At 38.2% G+C, this 22,671-nt stretch overlaps 1 protein-coding gene across 5 annotated transcripts in view; it reads left to right on the top strand.

The window, feature by feature from the left end:
- LOC127963140 (NACHT, LRR and PYD domains-containing protein 3) overlaps positions 1 to 22,671 on the top strand; it is a 210,736-nt gene that overhangs the window by 9,074 nt on the left and 178,991 nt on the right. For 4 of the 5 annotated variants that reach the window (XR_008154738.1, XR_008154739.1, XM_052562887.1 and 1 more), the window contains exons 3-10: positions 238 to 354; positions 1,458 to 1,574; positions 3,680 to 3,805; positions 8,781 to 10,658; positions 11,402 to 11,575; positions 11,718 to 11,891; positions 19,224 to 19,397; positions 19,479 to 19,525. The exons of the other annotated variant lie outside the window; for it this stretch is intronic. Coding sequence is in view for 2 of the 4 variants with exons in the window: in XM_052562887.1 (XP_052418847.1) it covers positions 238 to 354; positions 1,458 to 1,574; positions 3,680 to 3,805; positions 8,781 to 10,658; positions 11,402 to 11,575; positions 11,718 to 11,891; positions 19,224 to 19,397; positions 19,479 to 19,525 (2,807 nt within the window). In the remaining 2 variants the exon portion in view is untranslated. The remainder of the gene's footprint in view (positions 1 to 237; positions 355 to 1,457; positions 1,575 to 3,679; positions 3,806 to 8,780; positions 10,659 to 11,401; positions 11,576 to 11,717; positions 11,892 to 19,223; positions 19,398 to 19,478; positions 19,526 to 22,671) is intronic. 5 annotated transcript variants of the gene reach the window in all.

Here is a 22,671-nt window from a genome sequence, read left to right as displayed (position 1 = left end):
TCACTTCTGGAGACTACAGGTAGGTTGCAGTTCTGGAAGATGGTGGCGCTGGATATTTGGGGTTTTGTCAGGATATATTACTTACACACTGGCAAGTAAAATCTAAGACTTGGCTGATGTTAGACATTATTTAGTCTCCCAGAGTGAAGATTCACTCACATTGTAGATTGTAGATGATTTTTGTAAGAAATGAAACCGCAGACAGAACTAAAGGAAGAATTATTTCTGTTTTCTCAGGATCTCATGGAGATTGAGAGTTTCATCTACTGATCTCAGCTGTGTCTCTCTGAAGAGTGACAGATCCATGAATAAGCCTCCTTTACTTAGTAATGATCCAATGACCTCTGACCCCAGGTGAGATATATATATATATATATATATATATATATACATATTTGTCTTTAACTCCCTAATATTGGTATCGTCATCTGCCGCCCAAAAAACCCATATCATTCAGGCTCTAATAAAGGCTATAAAACAAATATAATAAATTAATCTTGTGTAGGATATGTAGTTCATTATGTGAATAAAAAAGGTTAAAATATAAGCATTGCATTCTAAACAAAAAATTACTGATTGCTTGCCATTATATTATACGGTATTATATGATATGTTTTTTTTTTCTCTGGTCGATGCCTATATTTAAAAATCATGGCAGCCGATAACCTATATGATTTTGATTTTTTTTTTTTATTATTATTATTATTTGGGCTGATATATTTGGCTGATTTTCTTGTCTTTATTTTCCCCCTTCATCTCACAAGAAAGTTTGAGTTGATGTTTATTGGAGGGTACAAGATACACAGATACACAGCCTGATGCTCATAACTGCTCAAAGGGCTATGATGCGATTTAAATGATTCCTTTCTCTTTGGAGTGTTACAAGCATTTGGTGCCAAAAGAAGATCTGTAAAGTTGCGAAGACTAAAGTCTCAAATCCAAAGAGATATTCTTTACCTGGACTCTATTTTAATCATTCTTGGGGACTTTAATAAAGCAAATCTCTCCCGTGAACTGCCAAAATACAGACAGCACATCACATGTCCCACAAGAGACAGTAATATATTGGATCACTGTTACACCACAATAAAGGATGCATATCACTCTGTTCCACGGCAGCTTTGAGGTGCTCTGATCACTGTTTGGTTCATCTTATATCAAACTACAGGCAGAAACTAAAATCAGCTAAACCTGTATTAAGGACTGTAAAAAGATGGATTAATGAAGCAGAGCAGGACTTAGAATCACTGATTGGAGTGTTTTTGAAGCTGGATATTTGGGGTTTTGTCAGGATATATTACTTACACACTTGCAAGTAAAATCTAAGACTTGGCTGATGTTAGACATTATTTAGTCTCCCAGAGTGAAGATTCACTCACATTGTAGACTGTAGATGATTTTTGTAAGAAATGAAACCGCAGACAGAACTAAAGGAAGAATTATTTCTGTTTTCTCAGGATCTCATGGAGATTGAGAGTTTCATCTACTGATTGCAGCTGTGTGTCTCTGAAGAGTGACAGATCCATGAATAAGCCTCCTTTACTTAGTAATGATCCAATGACCTCTGACCCCAGGTGAGATATAATCCAGTGTGAATGTCAATTCATACTGCACCAATAAACACTGACCATCGTGAACAATCACCGGATTGCACTGCATTATATCTCAGATGTTCAATCAGAGAAAACACACACTCAGCAACATCAGGAGACAGGAGTAATACACTGATCCCACAAACCACACAAAGAGTCTGTTTCCACTGTTATTGAACCAACAGACTGTCTTGCAATTAGAGCTGCAGCTAACAAATATTTTCAGAATTGATTCATCTGCTGATTATCTGTTGATTATTAAAAAAAAATGTTCAGGCTCATCCTGCCCAATGTTTTCCTCAAAACAAGGTGCAATATAAAGACTAGAACCCGACCGATATATTGTAAGTGTATTGTCACACCCCTAGTGTTGGTAATCGGTGATATAGCTCATAAGTGTATGATACAGCTTTCATTCTTCAGGTCAATCATATATTCATGAAAAAGAAAATCAGTTTGAATAAAGAAAGCAATAACTTTGCCATAGTATCCTTTCAAATGTTAAAGTTGTCACAGTCATTGCATGCTTGGCATGTGCTGCCCCGCCCCGCCCCCCGGGCAAAAAGTTCAGGCTCAGGATTTTTTTCTTTGCTTTAACCCCTGCAAACTCCTGAAGTTTGCAGATGACACCACAGTCATCAGCCTCATCCATGACGGAGATGAGTCTGCCTACAGACAAGAGGTGGAGCAGCTGGATGTCTGGTGCAATCACAACAACCTGGAGCTCAAAACAGTGGAGATGATAGTAGACTTCAGGAGGACCCCCCTGCTCCCCCCATCTCACCATCATGGACAGCACTGTGACTGTAGTGGAGTCATTCAGGTTCCTGGGCACAACCATCTCTCTGAAGTGGGACATTCACATTGATTTCGTTGTGAAAAAGGCCCAGCAGAGGTTGTGTACTTCCTTCATCAGCTGAAAAAGTTAAACCTGCCACCAGCACAGATGACACAAGTTTTACTCAGCCTGTAAATCATATTTAACAAGACTGCAATGGTCTGTTAGGACAGCAGAAAGATCATTTGTGTGCACTTGCCCGGTCTTCTGGACTTGTACGACTCCAGAGTCAAGAAACGGGCAAGAAGTATCATCAAAGACTCCTCTTACCCTGGACACAACCGGTTTGCACTTCTCCCTTCAGGCAGACGCTATAGATCTCTGTGCACTAGAACGTCTAAGCATAAAAAAACTGTTTTTCCCCCCATACCTTCAACAGCTTACACAAGAACACCTGTGTTCTGCAAATCATTTATGTGATTCATCCTCCATCTCTAATTATTGCCTCTTTCTCAAGTATTATGTAAATGCATATCTCTTTATTTATACAGCTGTATATAGAGTAGATAATGCACAAATCTGTGCAGAAATCTTATGTCCCATATTCTGAGACATAATTAAGTCTTACTGTTAAAATGTATGTATGTATGTACCAAGAGCACCTTAAATAAAAAACACATTCCTTCTGTGTCTGCGTACACTTGGCAAATAAAGCTAATTCGGATTTCTAAATCGCACACGGAATATTAGCGCTTTTATGGAATTGCGCTCTGTTAATTTTCCCTGTTTAGTAAATCTGGCCCCCTAATTTCTAATTAAATATTTTCATATTTAACGTCTGTGGAGTATAATGGAGATTTATTCTCAGGTTATGCAGAAAGGAAATACTTTCTAATATTTACAGAGAAGAATTTAACCATATGCAAGTTGTGCATCAAGGAGAAGACGTTTCAAAAGCATTAAACCGCAGACGCATCTGTCAAAGCACTACAGGACAAACCACAGTAAATATTGTTAATTCATCTGAAGAGCTGAATATAAGGCACTCTGATGTTTCAGACAACTTGCTTCTGCATTTTTCCCATAGCAGCTGTTTTCCATAAGTGTTTGTCCATAGAAATGTGTTATTCACTGCTATAAAGTGATGTGACTGATGAATGTTTCTGTGCACAGCTTTCAGACACCACTAATCCACTATCATACATTATTTTAATTATTGTTCTTATCAGTTATTGTTACAATCCTGCTTTTATAATAAATGTAACAGCAGACAGATCTAAATGAAGAATGATTTCTATGTGTTTTTCAGGATCCTAAGGAGGATGAAGAGGAAGAGATCTTTATCTCCTGATCACAGCTGTGTGTCTCTGAAGAGTTACAGATTCATGCTTGATCCTCCTAATTTCAGTAAAGATCTGGTGACCTCTGACCCCAGGTGAGAATACATGTGTAGTGATGATTGAACTGCTTTATGAGAGTCTAATACACACTCAGTGCACTAGGGGTGAGCCCGAATGATGCTTTGATTCAAGGAGCCTGATTCGACTACCAATCTAATAGTCGAATATTTGCGGGGTGTTATTGATTATGCCATTTTGACTATATGAAGGAGTTCAAATTTCACATAGGACTACCGGGTTTCTCCCAAGCTGTAAGAATCTGAAAAGAAAGAAGCTTCAAATTAGTATTTTAAAGTGCGTGAATAAATCCAACCATCCCTATAGATTTATAATTCACTTTCCATAATCTGTGACCGACAGAGGAGCATCTTGGCGGCAGGGATTTGAAACTATACCAAGACTCAAACTGACACAGGCAGAAACTAAATGTTTTCTAACAGGCAGGGTACCAGTGATTTTAAAACATTTCAGCCGGTGTATATATATTGTTGGATATATTATTTACCTGATATAAAATGCATTTGGTTTTGAGTCAAGCGCTTCATTATAGTACTATGGTGATATCTCTTCAGCACAAAGCGAGAGTAGGTCAGACTACAATGCAGAATATTAATAACTATGACTGGGACTGTAATATAGATAGGCCTACTATTATAATGAGAAGACCATTATACTAAAACGCTATGCATTTTTAGAGTTTAGCTGCCGTGTTTCTGCACATTGTTTCATGAGGAAGCGCGTCCACGAAAGGAGTTCGCATTCAGAGCCGTGCAGTGTCAGTCATTTGCATTCAGGCCCCTTTTGCAAATAGCCTTTAAGTCTTAATATTAACGTTATGTTGTATAAATAACGAAGCGTATTCTATATGAAATTATGAGTTGAATCCCATTGATTAAAAACTTGCTATCAAATGCACCACTCCACTGGTCATCTTCAGCGTGTGCAGCTCAAAACAGAAATGCAGAACATTACCTGCTAACATTTTAGACTAAAATTATAATAAGAGCAAAAAAAAAAAAAAGTTATTTGTTATGGTTATGGACGTTAAGTGTTAGGTATCTATTAACTGCACAGTAAGTAGCCTACATTCAATACAAACATAGATGGTACAGACATAGGCATTTAGCTTTTGTTTTTGAACTGGGTTGAAATTACATAGAACTGGCCATGTGAAATTAAAGGCAACAACTGCATATTCTACAGTCCAAATAACAAAATCAACACACATTCAATAAGATGTTTCTTAATCAGCATTCAGTATTTTAGTTTTTAAATTTGGTTTTAAATTTAAAACAAGGTCTTTACCAGTGAGACTAAATAAAAGTATGCTATATAAATACATTATTCCTAAATGGTAAAATTAAATAATGTTGGTGTGAATTAAACAAGGATGCAAAGTGTTTAATTCATCCAATTAAAAAAAGTGGTAAGGATTCACATCTATATTTTTTTTACTTGAGCCAATGAAAAATAAATGACCATTGTCTCAAATAAAAAAAAAAATAAAGATGTGAATCGTTACCCTATTTTTTTAATTGGATGAATGAAACACTTTTTCAGTGTGCTACAGCAGGCTATTTTAAAATCAAAATTTTAAAAAATACTTCTGGCTTTTCAAACATGTATGCAAGTTCTACTTTACTACAATAAAAAAAAAAAATCAGTTTTGTCACAGTATGCGATGCATGCCTATTATTTACCCCGTTTATATCTGCAAGGTGTTCATTACACATTTTCGCTGTGTTAACATCAGTAATTATGTTTGTCGGATGTCTGACTTGAATCTTGTTAATGTATGTTGCCCCGCCCCCAAACATATGATTCTACTATCAGTCGAATACCGACAAGATTCAAAAGATTTGTTAGTCGGTGACCCCCTACAATGCACACAGACAGGTCTTGACACAGTAAACACACGTGCACTTACATTAAAAAAACTTTATAAACATCAAAATTAAAAGAAATAAACATTTTAAAAATAGCAGTCTGTGTACAAGTTTCACTTTTTGAATGGAATTATTGAAATCAACTTTTTGATGATATTCTAATTATATGACCAGCACCTGTGTATATATGTGTGTGTATTTGTGTGTGTGTGTGTCAAGTCAAGTCACCTTTATTTATATAGCACTTTAAAAAAATACATTGCATCAAAGCAACTGAACAACATTCATTTGGAAAACAGTGTCTCAATAATGCAAAATGACAGTTAAAGGCAGTTCATCATTGAATTCAATTGATGTCATCTCTGTTCAGTTAAATAGTGTCTGTGCATTTATTTGCAATCAAGTCAACGATATCGCTGTAGATGAAGTGACCCCAACTAAGCAAGCCAGAGCAGAGCAAGGAACCGAAACTCCATCGGTGACAGATATGAGAAAAAAACCTTGGGAGAAACCAGGCTCAGTTGGGGGACCAGTTCTCCTCTGACCAGATGAAACCAGTAGTTCAATTCCAGGCTGCAGCAAAGTCAGATTGTGCAGAAGAATCATCTGTTTCCTGTAGTCTTGTCCTGGTGGTCCTCTGAGACAAGGTATTTACAGGGGATCTGTATCTGGGGCTCTAGTTGTCCTGGTCTCCGCTGTCTTTCAGGGCAGTAGAGGCCCTTTCTAGGTGCTGATCCACCATCTGGTCTACAGTAGATACATATTGGATCCGGGTGACTGCAGTGACCTAGGAATAAGAGAGAAACAGACTGATATTAGCGTAGATGCCATTCTTCTAATGATGTAGCAAGTACATTGGGTGTTGCCCGCAGTTGATTTTGATATTCTAGGTATTATCAAATTGCCTGAGTTTTGAGAACGTAGCGGACGTAGAGGAGTATAATGTAAAAGGAGCTCATTCAAATAATGAGGTGCAAAACCATTCAGGGCTTTATAAGTAATAAGCAATATTTTAAAATCTACACGATGTTTAATAGGGAGCCAGTTCAGTGTGGACAGGACCGGGCTAATATGGTCATACTTCCTGGTTCTAGTAAGAACTCTTGCTGCTGCATTTTGAACTAGCTGTAGTTTGTTTACTAAGCGTGCAGAACAACCACACAATAAAGCATTACAATAATCTAACCTTGAGGTCATAAATACATGGATTAACATTTCTGCATTTGACATTGAGATTATAGGCCGTAATTTAGATATATATTGCGTGTGTGTGTGTGTGTGTGTATGTATATATATGTATGTATATATAATATAGCGTTATAATGAGAACACTATTATACTAAAAACGTTAAGAATTATTTCGGTTTGGTTTCTGTGTTTCCTTGCGTTGTTGTGGGAAGAGCCAAGAGCACATCCACAACAGAAGTTACGCATTCTGATTAGCACCTAACTTAGTTCATGTCCACGTGTGCAATTGTTTATTTTATTTTATTTTTTCTTTTACGTATATAAGTGGTAATATTATATCTATGTTGTATAAAAATCTGACTATATGATGCATTCCCTGTGTTAAGCTGGCAGCACCTCAGTTTACCAGTGTTCATTCAGCTCTTCAGCTTCACCACACGCAGCTTGAACAGCTGCAGGAAAATATCAATAACTGTAATTGAGAATGTCATAAACATAATATTATAAAAAGGATTTTACCGTAATAAAATAAGTATTTTTTATTTATTTAAAATTATTACCATAATAAAAAATGTTGTGAATTATTTGCTGTGTTTCAACGCGTTCAGAGCGTGTCCATGACACAGCTGTCTCTTCGGGGCATGTAGCGTGGGTGCATTGCAATATTGGAAATAGTCTACTTCTGTTTTAAACCGTGAAGGCGAGCCAGTGGATATCATACATACATATTTGTTTAAGTCAAACTTAAGCCAGTGAATGTCTTTCAACATAATAGTGAAAGTAAAAACTGATGCCGGCTTTCGGCATCTGAAGACACGCACATTAACATTAATCTCAGAGACGACGAGAGACGAATCCCCTAATCTGGGTATATCTAACGATTGAACGTGAAACGGTGAAATCAATGAAAAGAATGTGTTGAAAAGGTTAGTTTTAGGCTATAGGCATCTCATTTAGGCTATAGGCCTAAAATTCATTGTAGGCTATAATAAACATTTTTAAATCCTTTTCAGTGAGGAGTAGCCTAAGCCAATAGCCTAATTTTTTATTTCCTCATAGGCTGTGAGTCACAGTGTGTCAGTTATTTGGTGATGCGCCCATGAAATTGTTGAGAAGCAAATTAATTGTAATCTTTATTTAATAATAAAAGTAACCTAATAATAATAGCAAGAAAATAATAGGTCTACATTAATTGGAAATACTCTTAATAATGACAATATTTAATGATTTTCACGATATCTCTGGCTATATGATTATATGATTGTCCCCATTTCAATACACTCCATCTTATTGCCTTATATATTTTTTTATACATAAGTAACGTTGTCCAGTATCTTGTTTCCATTATTTAAGCATTATTTTATTTGTAAGGCTGCTTTATGTTTGATTTATGTTGAAGTGTTTAATGCCTTTTAATGGACAGACATTTTTGGTAATCAGGCTCTCAAAAATTATGTAAAAATGTGGATTTAGATTGATCGGCCAACATATCGGTTATTGGCATTCATATTTAAAGAATGATCGGTTATCATTATCGGCCTAAATTTTCATATCGGTATATCCCTAATAATCATAAATACCAATATTAACCAGGGAAAAAAAACTAGAAATGTATCCATGATGTGGGACTTAAAATGGTAAACAAACCAAAATACAGCTGTCTTGTATTTTGAAATCCTTCTTTTCTATTGCTGGCTTCTCATTCAAAAAGATGAAAGGTAAAATATGCAATTGCAACCATCTAACATGTTACAATATCCACACCAGAAAGTAAAGACTCATAATTCATCAGCAGGCAATCACAAACAATCATCTTGCATAAATGTGCTCTATTCACTGATTGTGAACTGATGTCTCTAATCTCTATCAATTTAGAAGTTAATTTATACATCCTTTATTTTTGTATTACATGTAATCTGTTCTTCTGATATTTCAGCAGAGCAGATCGAGAAAGAAGCATCTCTGGAGGAGCCACATCTGTCTTCTGTCTGAATAAACATGTGAATTATGAACTACAGAGAGTAAAAGTAAAAGACCAGCTCAAAGCCAGCATGAAGAACAAGTATGAGAGATTATTTGAGGGTCTGAAGCTCCAGGAAAATGAAAGCCTCCTGAACAGCATCTACACACAGCTCTACATCATAGAGGGCGAGAGAGAAGGAGTGAATGAAGAACATGAGGTTTTACAGATAGAGAAAACAGCCAGAACACAACACTCACAAGACACTCCAATCTACTGCAATGACATCTTTAAAGCCTCCGCTGAAGCAGGATCTGAGGAGAAAGAGCAGATCAAGACTGTTCTTACCAAAGGCATCGCTGGAATCGGAAAAACCGTCTCTGTGCAGAAGTTCATTCTGGACTGGGCCGAGGGGAAAGCCAATCAGGATGTAGATTTCATTTTTGTGCTTCCATTTCGAGAGCTGAACTTGATCCGAGATCATCAGTACAGTCTTCACAGACTTCTGCTGGACTTTCATCCTGAACTTCAAGATCTGGACTCACAGATTTATGAGGAGTGTAAAGTTGTGTTCATCTTTGATGGTCTGGATGAAAGCAGAATCACACTGATGTTTTCAGATGATCAGAAAGTTTGTGATGTGACCGAGACTTCATCAGTGGCTGTGTTGATGTCAAAGCTCATCAAAGGAGAGCTGCTTCCCTCTGCTCTCATCTGGATCACCTCCAGACCAGCAGCAGCCAATCAGATCCCCTCCGAATACATCCACCGTCTGACAGAGATTCAGGGATTCACTGAGTCTCAGAAGGAGGAATATTTCAGGAAGAGAATCAGTGATGAGCATCAAGCCAGCAGAATCATCTCACACATCAGAAGAGCAAGAAGCCTCCACATCATGTGCCACATCCCCGTCTTCTGCTGGATCTCATCCACTGTGCTTCAGAAGCTCCTGGAAGAAGATCTGAGTGCAGAAATCCCTCAAACTCTGACTGAAATGTACATCCACTTCCTGCTGATTCAGATCAACACGAGGAAGCAGAAGTATGAAGAGAGAGATCCCGAGAAACTCCTGCAGTCCAACAGAGAAGTGATTGTGAAACTTGCTGAAGTGGCTTTCAAACAGCTGATGGAGGGCAATGTGATGTTCTATGAGGAGGACCTGATTGAAAGCGGTATAGACATCACTGACGCCTCAGTGTATTCTGGGATTTGCACTGAGATCTTTAAAGAGGAATCTGTGATTCATCAAAAGAAAGTCTACAGCTTCATCCATCTGAGCGTTCATGAGTTTCTCGCTGCTTTCTATCTGTTTTTCTGCTTTGTAACAAAGAACAAGAAGCCACTGGAGATTTTTCTGCATGAATTCAGATTTAAAGTCTCTCTGTATAATCTACTAGGATCAGCAGTATATAAAGCACTCCAGAGTAAGAATGGGCAGCTGGATCTGTTCCTGCGGTTCCTGCTGGGCGTCTCACTGGAGTCCAATCAGAGACTCTTACAGGATCTACTGACACACACAGAGAACAGCTCAGAGAGCATCAGAGAAACCACACGGTACATTAAACAGAAGATCAAAGATCCTAATGATTATAATCGTCTCTCAGCTGGTCAATCCATCAGTCTGTTCCTCTGTCTGCTGGAAGTGAAGGATCAGACTCTGTCCAGAGAAATTCAGGAGTTTGTGAAATCAGACAAACACTCAGAGAAACTCTCTGCTGCTCAGTGCTCAACGATCTCCTACATGCTTCAGATGTCAGAGGAGCCGCTGGATGAGCTGAACACCATGAAATACAACACATCAGACGAGGGGAGAAGAAGACTGATACCAGCTGTGATCAACTGCAGAAAAGCTCTGTGAGTGTTTAATCATTAACTAAAGTAAATAGTTACATTAAAGTGCAGTCACATGTGAAACTTGTTAACCTGTTAACCTGACCCCCCGCCCCCCATTATGGGACTCACAGCTGAAGGTGCTCTACTTAACTTAAAATTTTAACCGTTTCTTACTTTAGTGTGTTACAAACATAATTTGGTGTATTTTGAAAGAAGACCCTGTGGGCTTTACTTTTTGTCAATCAGATTTGATAATCCTCAAAAATATGAAAAGTTATAAACACTGAAGTGTCTTGAATTATGAGTGATGTTTCAGGAAAAGTCCATCACTTGTGTTGCTTCATAAAATTGAGTTTAAACCACTTGAGTCAGAGAATTAAAATAAAAATTATTTAATCCAGTAAAAAAAAAAATGCATTAATAATAATAATAATATAAAAATATATTGTAAAACTGTACCGCTGTCCGGAGAGGCTCTCAAAATTTTTAGTTTTTTATACCCTCATAAAACTCACATTACATTTGTTACATTTTGCAAAGATTTTAATATTCATTGGCTGAAGAAACAGGAGCTCAACTGATCTCCGATGTGATCAATCTGAATGATACAATTATAAGATTATCTCAAACTCAGGAACTCATCTTATTGTGATTCAGTGTTCAGATCATGCCATCTTCTGTTCCCTGAGGACAGAAAACAGGCAACCCTCTGTACATGTCTTTATTGTTTTGTTATTTCTTAAATTGTATTTTATCTCTTCTAGATTTTCTGGCTGTGATCTCTCAGATCAGGATTGTGAAACTGTATCTTCAGCTCTACAATCCTCAAGCTGTGTCCTGAGAGAGCTGGATCTGAGTAACAATCACCTGCAGGACGCTGGTGTAAAGTTTATTTCTGATGGACTGAAGAGTCCAAACTGTCAACTGCAGATACTGAGGTATTAAAAAAAAACGTGATAATTTAGTCAGTTGGTCAAAATGTGTGTCTACGGATGATCTGACTTTGTGTGTCTTTGGAAGATATGACGGTGTGTGTCTGTAGATGATCTGACTGTGTGTGTGTGTTCTTGTCTCTTTCAGTCTTGCTGGCTGTAATCTCACTGCTCAGTGTTGTGAGAGATTGTCTTCAGCTCTACAGTCCTCAAACTGTGTCCTGAGAGAGCTGGATCTGAGTAACAATGACCTGCAGGACTCTGGAGTAAAGTTTATTTCTGATGGACTGAAGAGTCCAAACTGTCAGCTGCAGATACTGAGGTATTTAAGAACATATAAGTGATCAGTTACAGTCAGCTGGTCAAAATCTGACTGTGTGTGTCTGTAGATCATCTGTCAGTCTGTCTGTAGTAGGGATGTGCAACTGCGATCAAGTTCTGATTGTTTAGCTTACAACAGCATACAGTCCGAAGTTTAGATGTGAGAGAAGCATGACTTCAAAGTCACTTATGTCTGGGTTAGCTACATACATATCTGATTAATATAATATAGGATGCTTTGGCATATCAACCTGTTAACCTGCATCCCCCATTTTGGGTGTCACAGCTGAAAATGACCTACATAATGTAAAATAATGTTACAGTTCCTGACAACAGTGTGCTACACAGACAATTTTGGTGTCTTTGGAAAGAAGACCATTTGGGCTTTACTATCCATCATCCAGAGTTGATAATGCTCAAAAAGCATTGTCAAAAACCATATTCATTTATATCATATACGAATACATGAAATATATCCTGGAGCAATCCAGAACACGAATTCTTTGAAATTCACATGTATATACCACTGCATAGTTTTTCAATTATAAAATAATAGACAGAATCTTAGACATTGTATAAGCAATTTATCTGAGCACTAGATAAATACAATAAGAATCAGTTTTGAGTAATAAAAAAAAACAAGAATTGGCTTTGTATGTCAAGTACATACTGTGATTAGCAGACATACAGCATTCACACTGATAGATGCTCATACAGTCAGTAATCACACGCTAATGTGCGGTCATACAAAAAAGTAGGACTATTCACACATAATAGACAAATTCACACTGATAACTGTCATGCAGTCAGTAATTGTCACGACTCGTGATGCAAGGAATGAGGAGAGAGAACCAATTGCAGGTAAGTAATTTATTAAGGGATAATCCAAAGGGGTAAGCAGTCCAGGCAGGGTCAAAACCAGAATATCCAAACAATAACAACAAGACACGAACACAAGGCAAGACAAGGCAAGAATTGACGGACATGAATTATCATAAGACATAAACAAGGACTCCGTAACACAGACTAAGACAGACCGGGTATTTATACACAGAAGGATTATGGGGAAACAGGAGACAGGTGGGGGAACAATCAATTACACAACAAGGAGGAAGGTGACCAAATAAGGGAACAGGAAGTGATCTGGTGACAGACACCGTGAGAAAGGAGGACATCTAGTGGAACCCCAGGGAACAACAACCCAGACACTGTGACAGTAATCACACGCTGATTAACATACAGATGGTAGTCATACAGATACAGGCACATTCCCCACAATACACACACATAAATGAAAAATGTTGAATAGGGAAAAAAAAAGAGGAATTATTTGTGCAAAAGCCAATCGTTACCTTGAACAACCATCAGATGACAGGTGCGTCACAGTGCGTGTCACGAGCCATCACAAGAGAGCGCCAGAGTTCAAATAAACAATATTCCTTGTATCTTTGACTTATTTTTGTGGATGGTTTCATTCTCTTTGTAACACTGTACTACTTTGATAGTTTTTTGAGTGCAGTTTGTTCCATAATGGATACAAACAATAACTCTTCCCGAAGAAATGAGAAATAAACAAAGGAATAACCATCCATATTTCAACGTCATTGTTTCATTGCACTAAAAGTGCTCTATGAGATGTTATTCAGTGGACCCTCACCTTTCTAGCTAAAGTGGGATTTAACACAAGCCAGAGACACTGAAGACAGATGCACAAAGAAAAATACTGTAGCAGGCAGATCACTCACTGTTCATGATGTACAAACTATTGGAAGAATATCCTCAAAATTGATTTGGGGGTTTATATGAATGTGTTTCTGAGGGGAACTGACTGTCTTCTGAAACATTTACGTGGTATGTTACTTTATTCTGGTCTCTGTATAGTTCATATTAAAGCAGTGTTACGGCTCACGGCTTTGTTTACAGCGGTAACCAAGTAAACGCTTTATCTGGTCTGTGTCTGGTGTTCCAGAGGCACCTCCTGCTGTCAAACATTGAATCTGCATCTCATTCATAGCCTCTGCTGTTCGTTTCGTTCAGGCATGTAGTATAATTTCACAAAGCTTGTCAGAACATTGTTTTTCTTCAAATTGGGTTATTATTAAATGATTATTGTGTATGATTATTATTATTTTAATATTATATAACTAAATGATATTAAATTATAGAAATTATATGTATTTGAATAATATAACTAAAACGCTTCCGGCTTTGCTACCGTTCGGACGTTCTAGCTTACTGCTCTGCGCTTTGCTTCTTATTTCTGTACTTTTCTCTGAGTTTTCTAAGATTTTTACTTTAGCAGATCAGCGCAGTGCTGAAACAACAGATTTTTGGCACAAACACTAAAACTAAAGACTCTTTGCGACTGGAATAATACTACAAAAATAAAACTTTGCCTCCCACTGCCAGCAGCTTACATTCCTGAGACAGGATAACAACTGCTTACATTCAAACAGAAGAGAGAGAAAATGCCTCCTGTTGGATCTACCTGTTGCATGAACTGCTGCAAACTTCTACAAAGGATTGTAATTCTAGACAAAGTTACTTGCTGGACTTCCAAAACAGACGGAACACTCAGCAGACCACAGTTATGGACCCCCTCAGCATGTAGCCGGTGATTCCCATGGATCTTCTGAATCTCAACAGTTTATACCAAGTGTAGAGGAACTAGCCGAAACTAATCGCGACACTAATCGATGGCACAAACAGGGAGCAAGACCCAAAGGAACACGAGATATCAGATTTGCTGCCGTAGGTTCCTCTTCCCCAGATTCGACTATGACAAGGCTTGTAAATACCGGTATTCTAACTTCCCCTGTACATATTGAGAACAGATTTGAAGCATTAATAAATGCGGGTGAGGAATCCCCAAATGTGATTAAACATGGATCGGCTCGGCTCAGCCAACAGTTACCATTGCTACTAACAGGCGCTCCAGGATGAGCAGACAGCGGCATGCAGCTCAGAGCGCAGCCGAGCCAAGGACTCTGATAGTGGGTGACTCTGTTATCAGAAACATTAGTAGCAGGACTACAACAACGTGCTGCCTTCCTCAAGCAACGATCTCTGATGTGAACAAGGAACTTAAGAACATTCTGATGAAGCACAAGACTGCAAATTGAATCCTTATCCATGTGGGAAAGAATGATATTCGGAAAGAGCAGTCAGAACTCCCAGAACTTCAGTGAACTCTTTGAAACACCTCGAAGACTCTAAGTTCAGTCGTTCATCAGTGGACCACTCCCAGCAAGAGGAACAAATATGTTTTCACGGATGCTTGGGCTGAACACATGGCTACAAAGATCTTGCAGTATAAAAGGAGTGAATTTCATCGACAATAACGAAATCTTTTTTGGGGCCATAGACAACTGTTCAAACCGGATGGCCTCCACCCAAACAGACTTGGTGCTAGAGTGCTTTAGGACAATATCTACTTCTCCCTCCGTCATCCTTCAGCAGAGTGTGTCAATCCATTCAGCACACACACACCGGGTCCGAATCATCATGTGGTTGACATATTCCACAAGGACACTGATAACACCATGCAGCCAAAACAAGCACTGCGGACGCACACTATCCCAGCTGAGCCCTGCCCACAGAGCTCCTCACAGACCGACTGTGATATATCAAAACAGCTACAAGATTCACCACCCAAGGACGGCTTTCTGGAAAACAGCCAGGGTAGCCAGGACAACATATCACAGCCACCGAAAACACCAGAGACACAGCCCCGCTCACTGGACACACTATCCCTCTCTCCAGCATCTTCACTTCTGTGCTTTTGAGGAATTGGTGTATGTTGGGACTAAACGCTCTCACTCATTCGCTGCTAGCCCTCATATCAACAAAAAATGGCGGGCCCCCCAACCACCAAAAACTGTGGGCCCTTTACCTGTGAGAGAGCTCTCCGACCACTGCCGCAATGCCAAGGCCCAAACCCTCTATCTGCTGAAGTTGAACCAAAAACAACTGATAGCAGCTCTCAGTGATATCTGTCGGGTCCCCACTATAATAGCAGCAACATTCACAAATTCTTACAGAACAAGCGGGAACCCAGTTTGCCTGTAGCTTTCTTTTATTTCAGTTTTATCACTTGATAGAATGTCTAAGTCCTTCTCAAGCCGAAGGGCAAACTCCTCTAATCTGCGACCTATTAGGCGTCAAACTAAGATTGATGTAAAGACACAAAGCACTGACATCAAGCTAGCACTTTTAAACATTCACTCACTAAAAAATAAATCATTCCTAATCAATTACTTTATAACCACAAACAATCTGGATTTTATGTTTCTAAATGAAACATGGCTAGAAGACAGCTGCATTGCAACAATCCTAAATGAAGTAGCCCCTCCTAACTTTACTTTCATGAGTGTCTGCAGGACTGTTAGGAGAGGTGGAGGTGTAGTTGCTCTGTTTAAAGATGTCTATCAATGCAAGCAAGTGTAATTTGGACAATTTTCAATCATGTTTTTCGACCGCATCAAGTCAAGTCACCATTATTTATATAGCGCTTTAAACAAAATACGTTGCGTCAAAGCAACTGAACAACATTCATTAGGAAAACAGTGTGTCAATAATGCTAAATGACAGTTAAAGGCAGTTCATCATTGAATTCAGTGATGTCATCTCTGTTCAGTTAAATAGTGTCTGTGCATTTATTTGCAATCAAGTCAACGATATCACTGTAGATGAAGTGACCCCAACTAAGCAAGCCAGAGCAGAGCAAGGAACCGAAACTCGATCGGTGACAGAATGGAGAAAAAACCCTTGGGAGAAACCAGGCTCAGGTGGGGGGCCTGTTCTCCTCTGACTAGACCAAACCAGTAGTTCAATTCCAGGCTGCAGCAAAGTCAGATTGTGCAGAAGAATCATCTTTTTCCTGTGGTCTTGTCCTGGTGGTCAAGGTCTTTACAGGGGATCTGTATCTGGGGCTCTAGTTGTCCTGGTCTCCGCTGTCTTTCAGGGCAGTAGAGGTCCTTTCTAGGTGCTGATCCACCATCTGGTCTGGATACGTACTGGATCCGGGTGACTGCAGTGACCCTCTGGTCTGGATACAGACTGGATCTGGTGGCCACGGTGACCTCGGAATGAGAGAGAAACAGACTAATATTAGCGTAGATGCCATTCTTCTAATGATGTAGCAAGTACATCGGGTGTTATGGGAAGTGTTTCCGGTTCATCTAATTAATGCAGCCTAAAAATCCTTTAACGGATTTGGATTTTAAAAACATATTAGTATGTGTAAGCCAGGTTAAAGAGATGGGTCTTTAATCTAGATTTAAACCGCAAGAGTGTGTCTGCCTCCCTAACAATGTTAGGTAGGTTATTCCAGAGTTTAGGCGCCAAATAGGAAAAGGATCTGCCGCCCGCAGTTGATTTTGATATTCTAGGTATTATCAAATTGCCTGAGTTTTGAGAACGTAGCGGACGTAGAGGATTATAATGTAAAAGGAGCTCATTCAAATACTGAGGTGATAAAACATTCAGGGCTTTATAAGTAATAAGCAATATTTTAAAATCTATGCAATGTTTGATAGGGAGCCAGTGCAGTGTTGACAGGACCGGGCTAATATGGTCATACTTCCTGGTTCTAGTGAGAACTCTTGCTGCTGCATTGTGGACCAGCTCTAGTTTGTTTACTAAGCGTGCAGAACAACTACACAATAAAGCATTACAATAATCTAACCTTGAGGTCATAAATGCATGGATTAACATTTCTGCATTTGACATTGAGAGCATTGGCCTTAATTTAGATATATTTTTGAGATGGAAAAATGCAGGTTTATAAATGCTAGAAATGTGGCTTTCTAAGGAAAGATTGCGATCAAATAGCACACCTAGGTTCCTAATTGATGGTGAAGAATTGACAGAGCAGCCATCAAGTCTTAGACAGTGTTCTAGGTTATTACATGCAGAGTTTTTAGGTCCTATAATTAACACCTCTGTTTTTTCAGAATTTAGCTGTAAGAAATTACTCGTCATCCAGTTTTTTTATATCGACTTTACATTCCATTATTTTTTCAAATTGGTGTGCTTCACCGGGCCGCGAAGAAATATAGAGCTGAGTATCATCAGAATAACAGTGAAAGCTAACACCATGTTTGATGATGATATCTCCCAAGGGTAATATATAGAGCGTGTAGAGTAACGGCCCTACTACTGAGCCTTGAGGTACTCCATACTGCACTTGTGATCGATCTGATACCTCTTCATTCAGTGCTACAAATTGATGGCGGTCATATAAGTACGATTTAAACCATGCTAATGCACTTCCATTAATGCCAATAAAGTGTTCAAGTCTATGCAAAAGAATGTTGTGGTCAATTGTGTCAAACGCAGCACTAAGATCCAATAGCACTAATAGACAGAGACAACGATGAACAGATGATAAGAGCAGATCATTTGTAACTCTAAAGAGATCAGTCTCAGTACTATGATACGGTCTAAATCCTGACTGGAAATCCTCACATATACCATTCTTCTTTAAGAAGGAATATAATATAATATGATACCACCTTTTCTAGTATCTTGGACAGAAAAGGGAGATTCGGGATCGGTCTATAATTAACTAGTTCTTTGGGGTCAAGTTGTGTTTTTTTTTTTTTTTTTTTATGAGAGGCTTAATAACAGCCAGTCTGAAGGTTTTGGGGACATATCCTAATGACAATGAGGAATTAATAATAGTCAGAAGAGGATATATGACTTCTGGAAGCACCTCTTTTAGGAGCTTAGGTGGTATAGGGTCTAACATACAAGTTGTTGGTTTAGATGATTTAACAAGTTTATACAATTCTTCCTCTCCTATAGTAGAGAATGAGTGGAACTGTTCCTCAGGGGGTCTATAGTGCACTGTCTGATGCGATACTGTAGCTGACGGCTGAATGATTACAATTTTATCTCTAATAGTATCAATTTTAGAAGTAAAGTAGTTCATAAAGTCATTACTGCTGTGATGTTGGGAAATGTCAACTCTTGTTGAGGCTTTATTTTTCGTAAATTTAGCCACTGTATTGAATAAATACCTGGGGTTATGTTTGTTTTCTTCTAAAAGAGAAGAAAAGTAATCTGATCTAGCAGTTTTTAATGCTTTTCTGTAGGATAGGTAGGATAGGTTACTTTCCCGCCAAGGAATACGAAATACCTCTAGTTTTGTTTTCTTCCAGCTGCGCTCCATTTTGCCTGTGTGTGGATGATCTGTCTGCGTGTCTGTGGATGATCTGACTATGTGTGTCTGTGGATGATCCGACTGTGTGTCTGTGGATGATCTCACTGTGTGAGTCTGTGGATGTTTTGATTGTGTGTCTGTAGATGATCTGTCTGTTTGTGTTTGTAGGTTGTCTGGCTGTATGGTGACAGAAAAAGGCTGTGGTTATTTGTCTTTAGCTCTGAGTTCAAACCCTTCACACCTGAGAGAGCTGGATCTGAGCTACAATTACCCAGGACAATCAGGAGTCCAGCTACTCAACCACAAACTGGATGATCCTAACTATAAAATGCAGATACTCAAGTATGTCAAACACTAATACTGACATACTGAATATGTGTGTGAATGATGCAGATCCAAATTAATGTGTGTTTGTGTTTATAGTGTGGCTCATGGAGGAGAGATAATGATGAAAGCAGGACTACGAAAGTGTAAGTCTTCAAACACACACACACACACTGATCTCATCTCATAATCAAGTCACCTTTATTTATGTAGCGCTTTTATCAATACAGATTTTGTCAAAGAAACTGTACAGCATTAATTAGGAAAATAGTTTGTCAATAATGCAAAATTACAATAGTAAACACTCAATTTTCAGTTTAAGGCAGTTCATCATTGTGATGATAGTGATGTCATCCAGCTCAATTCAGTTTTAATAGTTTATGTCAAGAGTTTGTTCAGAAACTGAGGTGCTAAACCATTCAGGGATTTATAAGTAATAAGCAAGATTTTAAAATCTGTACAATGTTTAATAGAGAGCCAGTGCAGAGTTGACCCAACCAGCCTAATATGGTCATACTTCCTGGTTCTAGTGAGAACTCTTGCTGCTGCATTGTGGACCAGCTCTAGTTTGTTTACTAAGCGTGCAGAACAACCACACAATAAAGCATTACAATAATCTAACCTTGAGGTTATAAACACATGGATAAACATTTCTGTATTTGACATTGAGAGCATAGGCCGTAATTTAGATATATTTTTGAGATGGAAAATGAAGTTTCACAAATGCTAGAACATTTTAGAAATGGCTTTCTAAAGAAAGATTGCCATCAAATAGCACAGCTAGGTTTCTAACTGATGAAGAAGAATTGACAGAGCAGATAGAGCCATCAAGTCTATAATTAACACCTCTGATTTTTTCAGAATTTAGCAGTAAGGAATTACTCATCATCCAGTTTTTTATATCAACTATGTATTCCGTTAGTTTTTCAAATTGGTATGTTTCGCCAGGCTGCAAAGAAATATAGAGCTGAGTATCATCAGCATAACAGTGAAAGCTAACCCTGTGTTTCCTGATGATATCTCCCAAGGGTAACATGTAAACCGTGAAGAGTAATGGACCTAGTACTGAGCCTTGAGGTACTCCATACTGCACTTGTGATCGATATGATACCTCTTCATTCACTACTACGAATTGATGGCGGTCCTATTCAATTCATTTAAAGTTTATTTGTATAGCGCTTTTTACAATATAAATCGTTACAAAGCAACTTTACAGAAAATTATGTTTGGTGACTGTCAGTCTGTGCATGTATGACAGGATTTTTAGAAATATTAATACAAGACATAATCAGCCAGACGATGAAAATTATTAACATAACTGTATTTTCCGGACTATAAGTTGCACTTTTTTTCATAGTTTGGCTGGTCCTGCAACTTATAGTCAGGTGTGACTTATCAAAATTAATTTGACATGAACCGAGAGAAATGAACCAAGAGAAAACATTACCGTCTCCAGCCGCGAGAGGGCGCTCTATGCTGCTCAGTGCTCCTGTAGTCTACACTGAAAACATAGAGCGCCCTCTGTCGGCTGTAGACGGTAATGTTTTCTCTTTGTCCTTGGTTCTAAATAAATGCGACTTATAGACCAGTGTGACTTATATATGTTTTTTTCTCCTCATGACGTATTTTTAGACTGATGCGACTTATACTCAGGTGCTATTTATAGTCCAAAAAATACGGTATTAATAATTAATATTTATTATATGATGCAGTCACACTTGTAAAAATATTTGTTAGTTCTGTTTGTTGATTCAGGGTTGGCATCATCTGAGGTCCTCTGAGGGTCAGCATAATCTCTTCTCAGGTGTTCTGGATCCAGACTGGAGCTTGTGTAAATCCTAGTTACCACGGGATGTAAATCCTGTGGCAAAACATAGAAACAAATAGAGACATCATTAAAGAATAAGCTAAAGAATAAGAATGTGCATTTGATCAGATGCAATTACACTCACAATTGAAGATACATTATTCGAATGCTTGGCGAAAGAGATGCATTTTTAATCTAGATTTAAACAGAGAGAGTGTGTCTGAACCCCGAACATTATCAGGAAGGCTATTCCAGAGTTTGGGAGCCAAATGTGAAAAAGCTCTACCTCTCTTAGTGGACTTTGCTATCCTAAGAACTACCAAAAGTCCAGCGTTTTGTGACCTTAGGATTAACATTGGATTGTAACTTGGTAGAAGGCTAGTTAGGTATGCAGGAGCTAAACCACTTATGGCCTTATAGGTAAGTAATGATAATTTGTAACTGATACGGAATTTAATAGGTAGCAAGTGCAGAGACTGTAAAATTGGGGTAATATGATCATATTTTCTTGACCTGGTAAGGACTCTAGCTGCTGCATTTTGGACTACCTGTAGCTTGCTTATTGAAGAAGCAGGACAACCACCTAGAAGTGCATTACAATAGTCCAGTCTGGAGGTCATGAATGCATGAACTAGCTTTTCTGCATCAGAAACAGATAACATGTTTCGTAGCTTGGCAATGTTTCTAAGATGGAAGAATCCAGTTTTTGTAACATGGGAAATATGATTTTCAAAAGACAAGTTGCTGTCTAATATAACACCCAGATTTTTGACTGTAGAGGAAGTAACAGAACATTTGTCTAGTTGCAGATTGTAATCTACAAGATTCTTTGTACTGTTTTTGGTCCAATAATTAATATCTCTGTCTTATCCGAATTTAATTGGAGAAAATTATTGGTCATCCAATCTTTTAAATTTTTAACACACTCTGTTAGCTTAGATAATTTAGAAGTGTTATCTGGTCTTGTTGAGATATATAGCTGGGACATCTGTGACAGAGATATATAAACTGTACACGTGGCAAGAGGTGCAAATAACAATAGCAGGAGAAGCCATTACTCACCGTGCTTGATGAAACATTCTTACTGCGGTTGTTTGATGAACTTGTGAAAAACTGGAGCGAGAGAGAGGAGAAAAGAAAACAGCGATAGGTTCGAATGAAAACGCTAATGACAAGCTAACGAGTGCTAACGCTTTGCAGGTGTACTGCACTCACGGATATAAAATAAAAGTGAACGATCAAAATGAATCTGATAAGATTGATCGATAATATCAAAAATATGTTGTGAATTAAGTTATGTTTTATCCTATTTATGTTCAATTGGTTTTCTCACAAAATGAACGATGCAGCATGTCGGATATAAATACAGGTGTTTAAATGTTTATTGTACAAAGTGTTATAGAAATAAACCTGACTTGAAGGCTCCAGAAGTCTAGGACCGGCACTGCTACTGAGATCCGAATCTCTAGTCACTGTTTAACAACT

The sequence above is a fragment of the Carassius gibelio genome, chromosome B8 (assembly GCF_023724105.1).
Source record: "Carassius gibelio isolate Cgi1373 ecotype wild population from Czech Republic chromosome B8, carGib1.2-hapl.c, whole genome shotgun sequence".
Classification (NCBI taxonomy): Eukaryota; Metazoa; Chordata; class Actinopteri; order Cypriniformes; family Cyprinidae; genus Carassius; species Carassius gibelio.
Note: the sequence above shows the minus strand (reverse complement) of the source record. Positions and strands in the feature narration are given on the sequence as shown.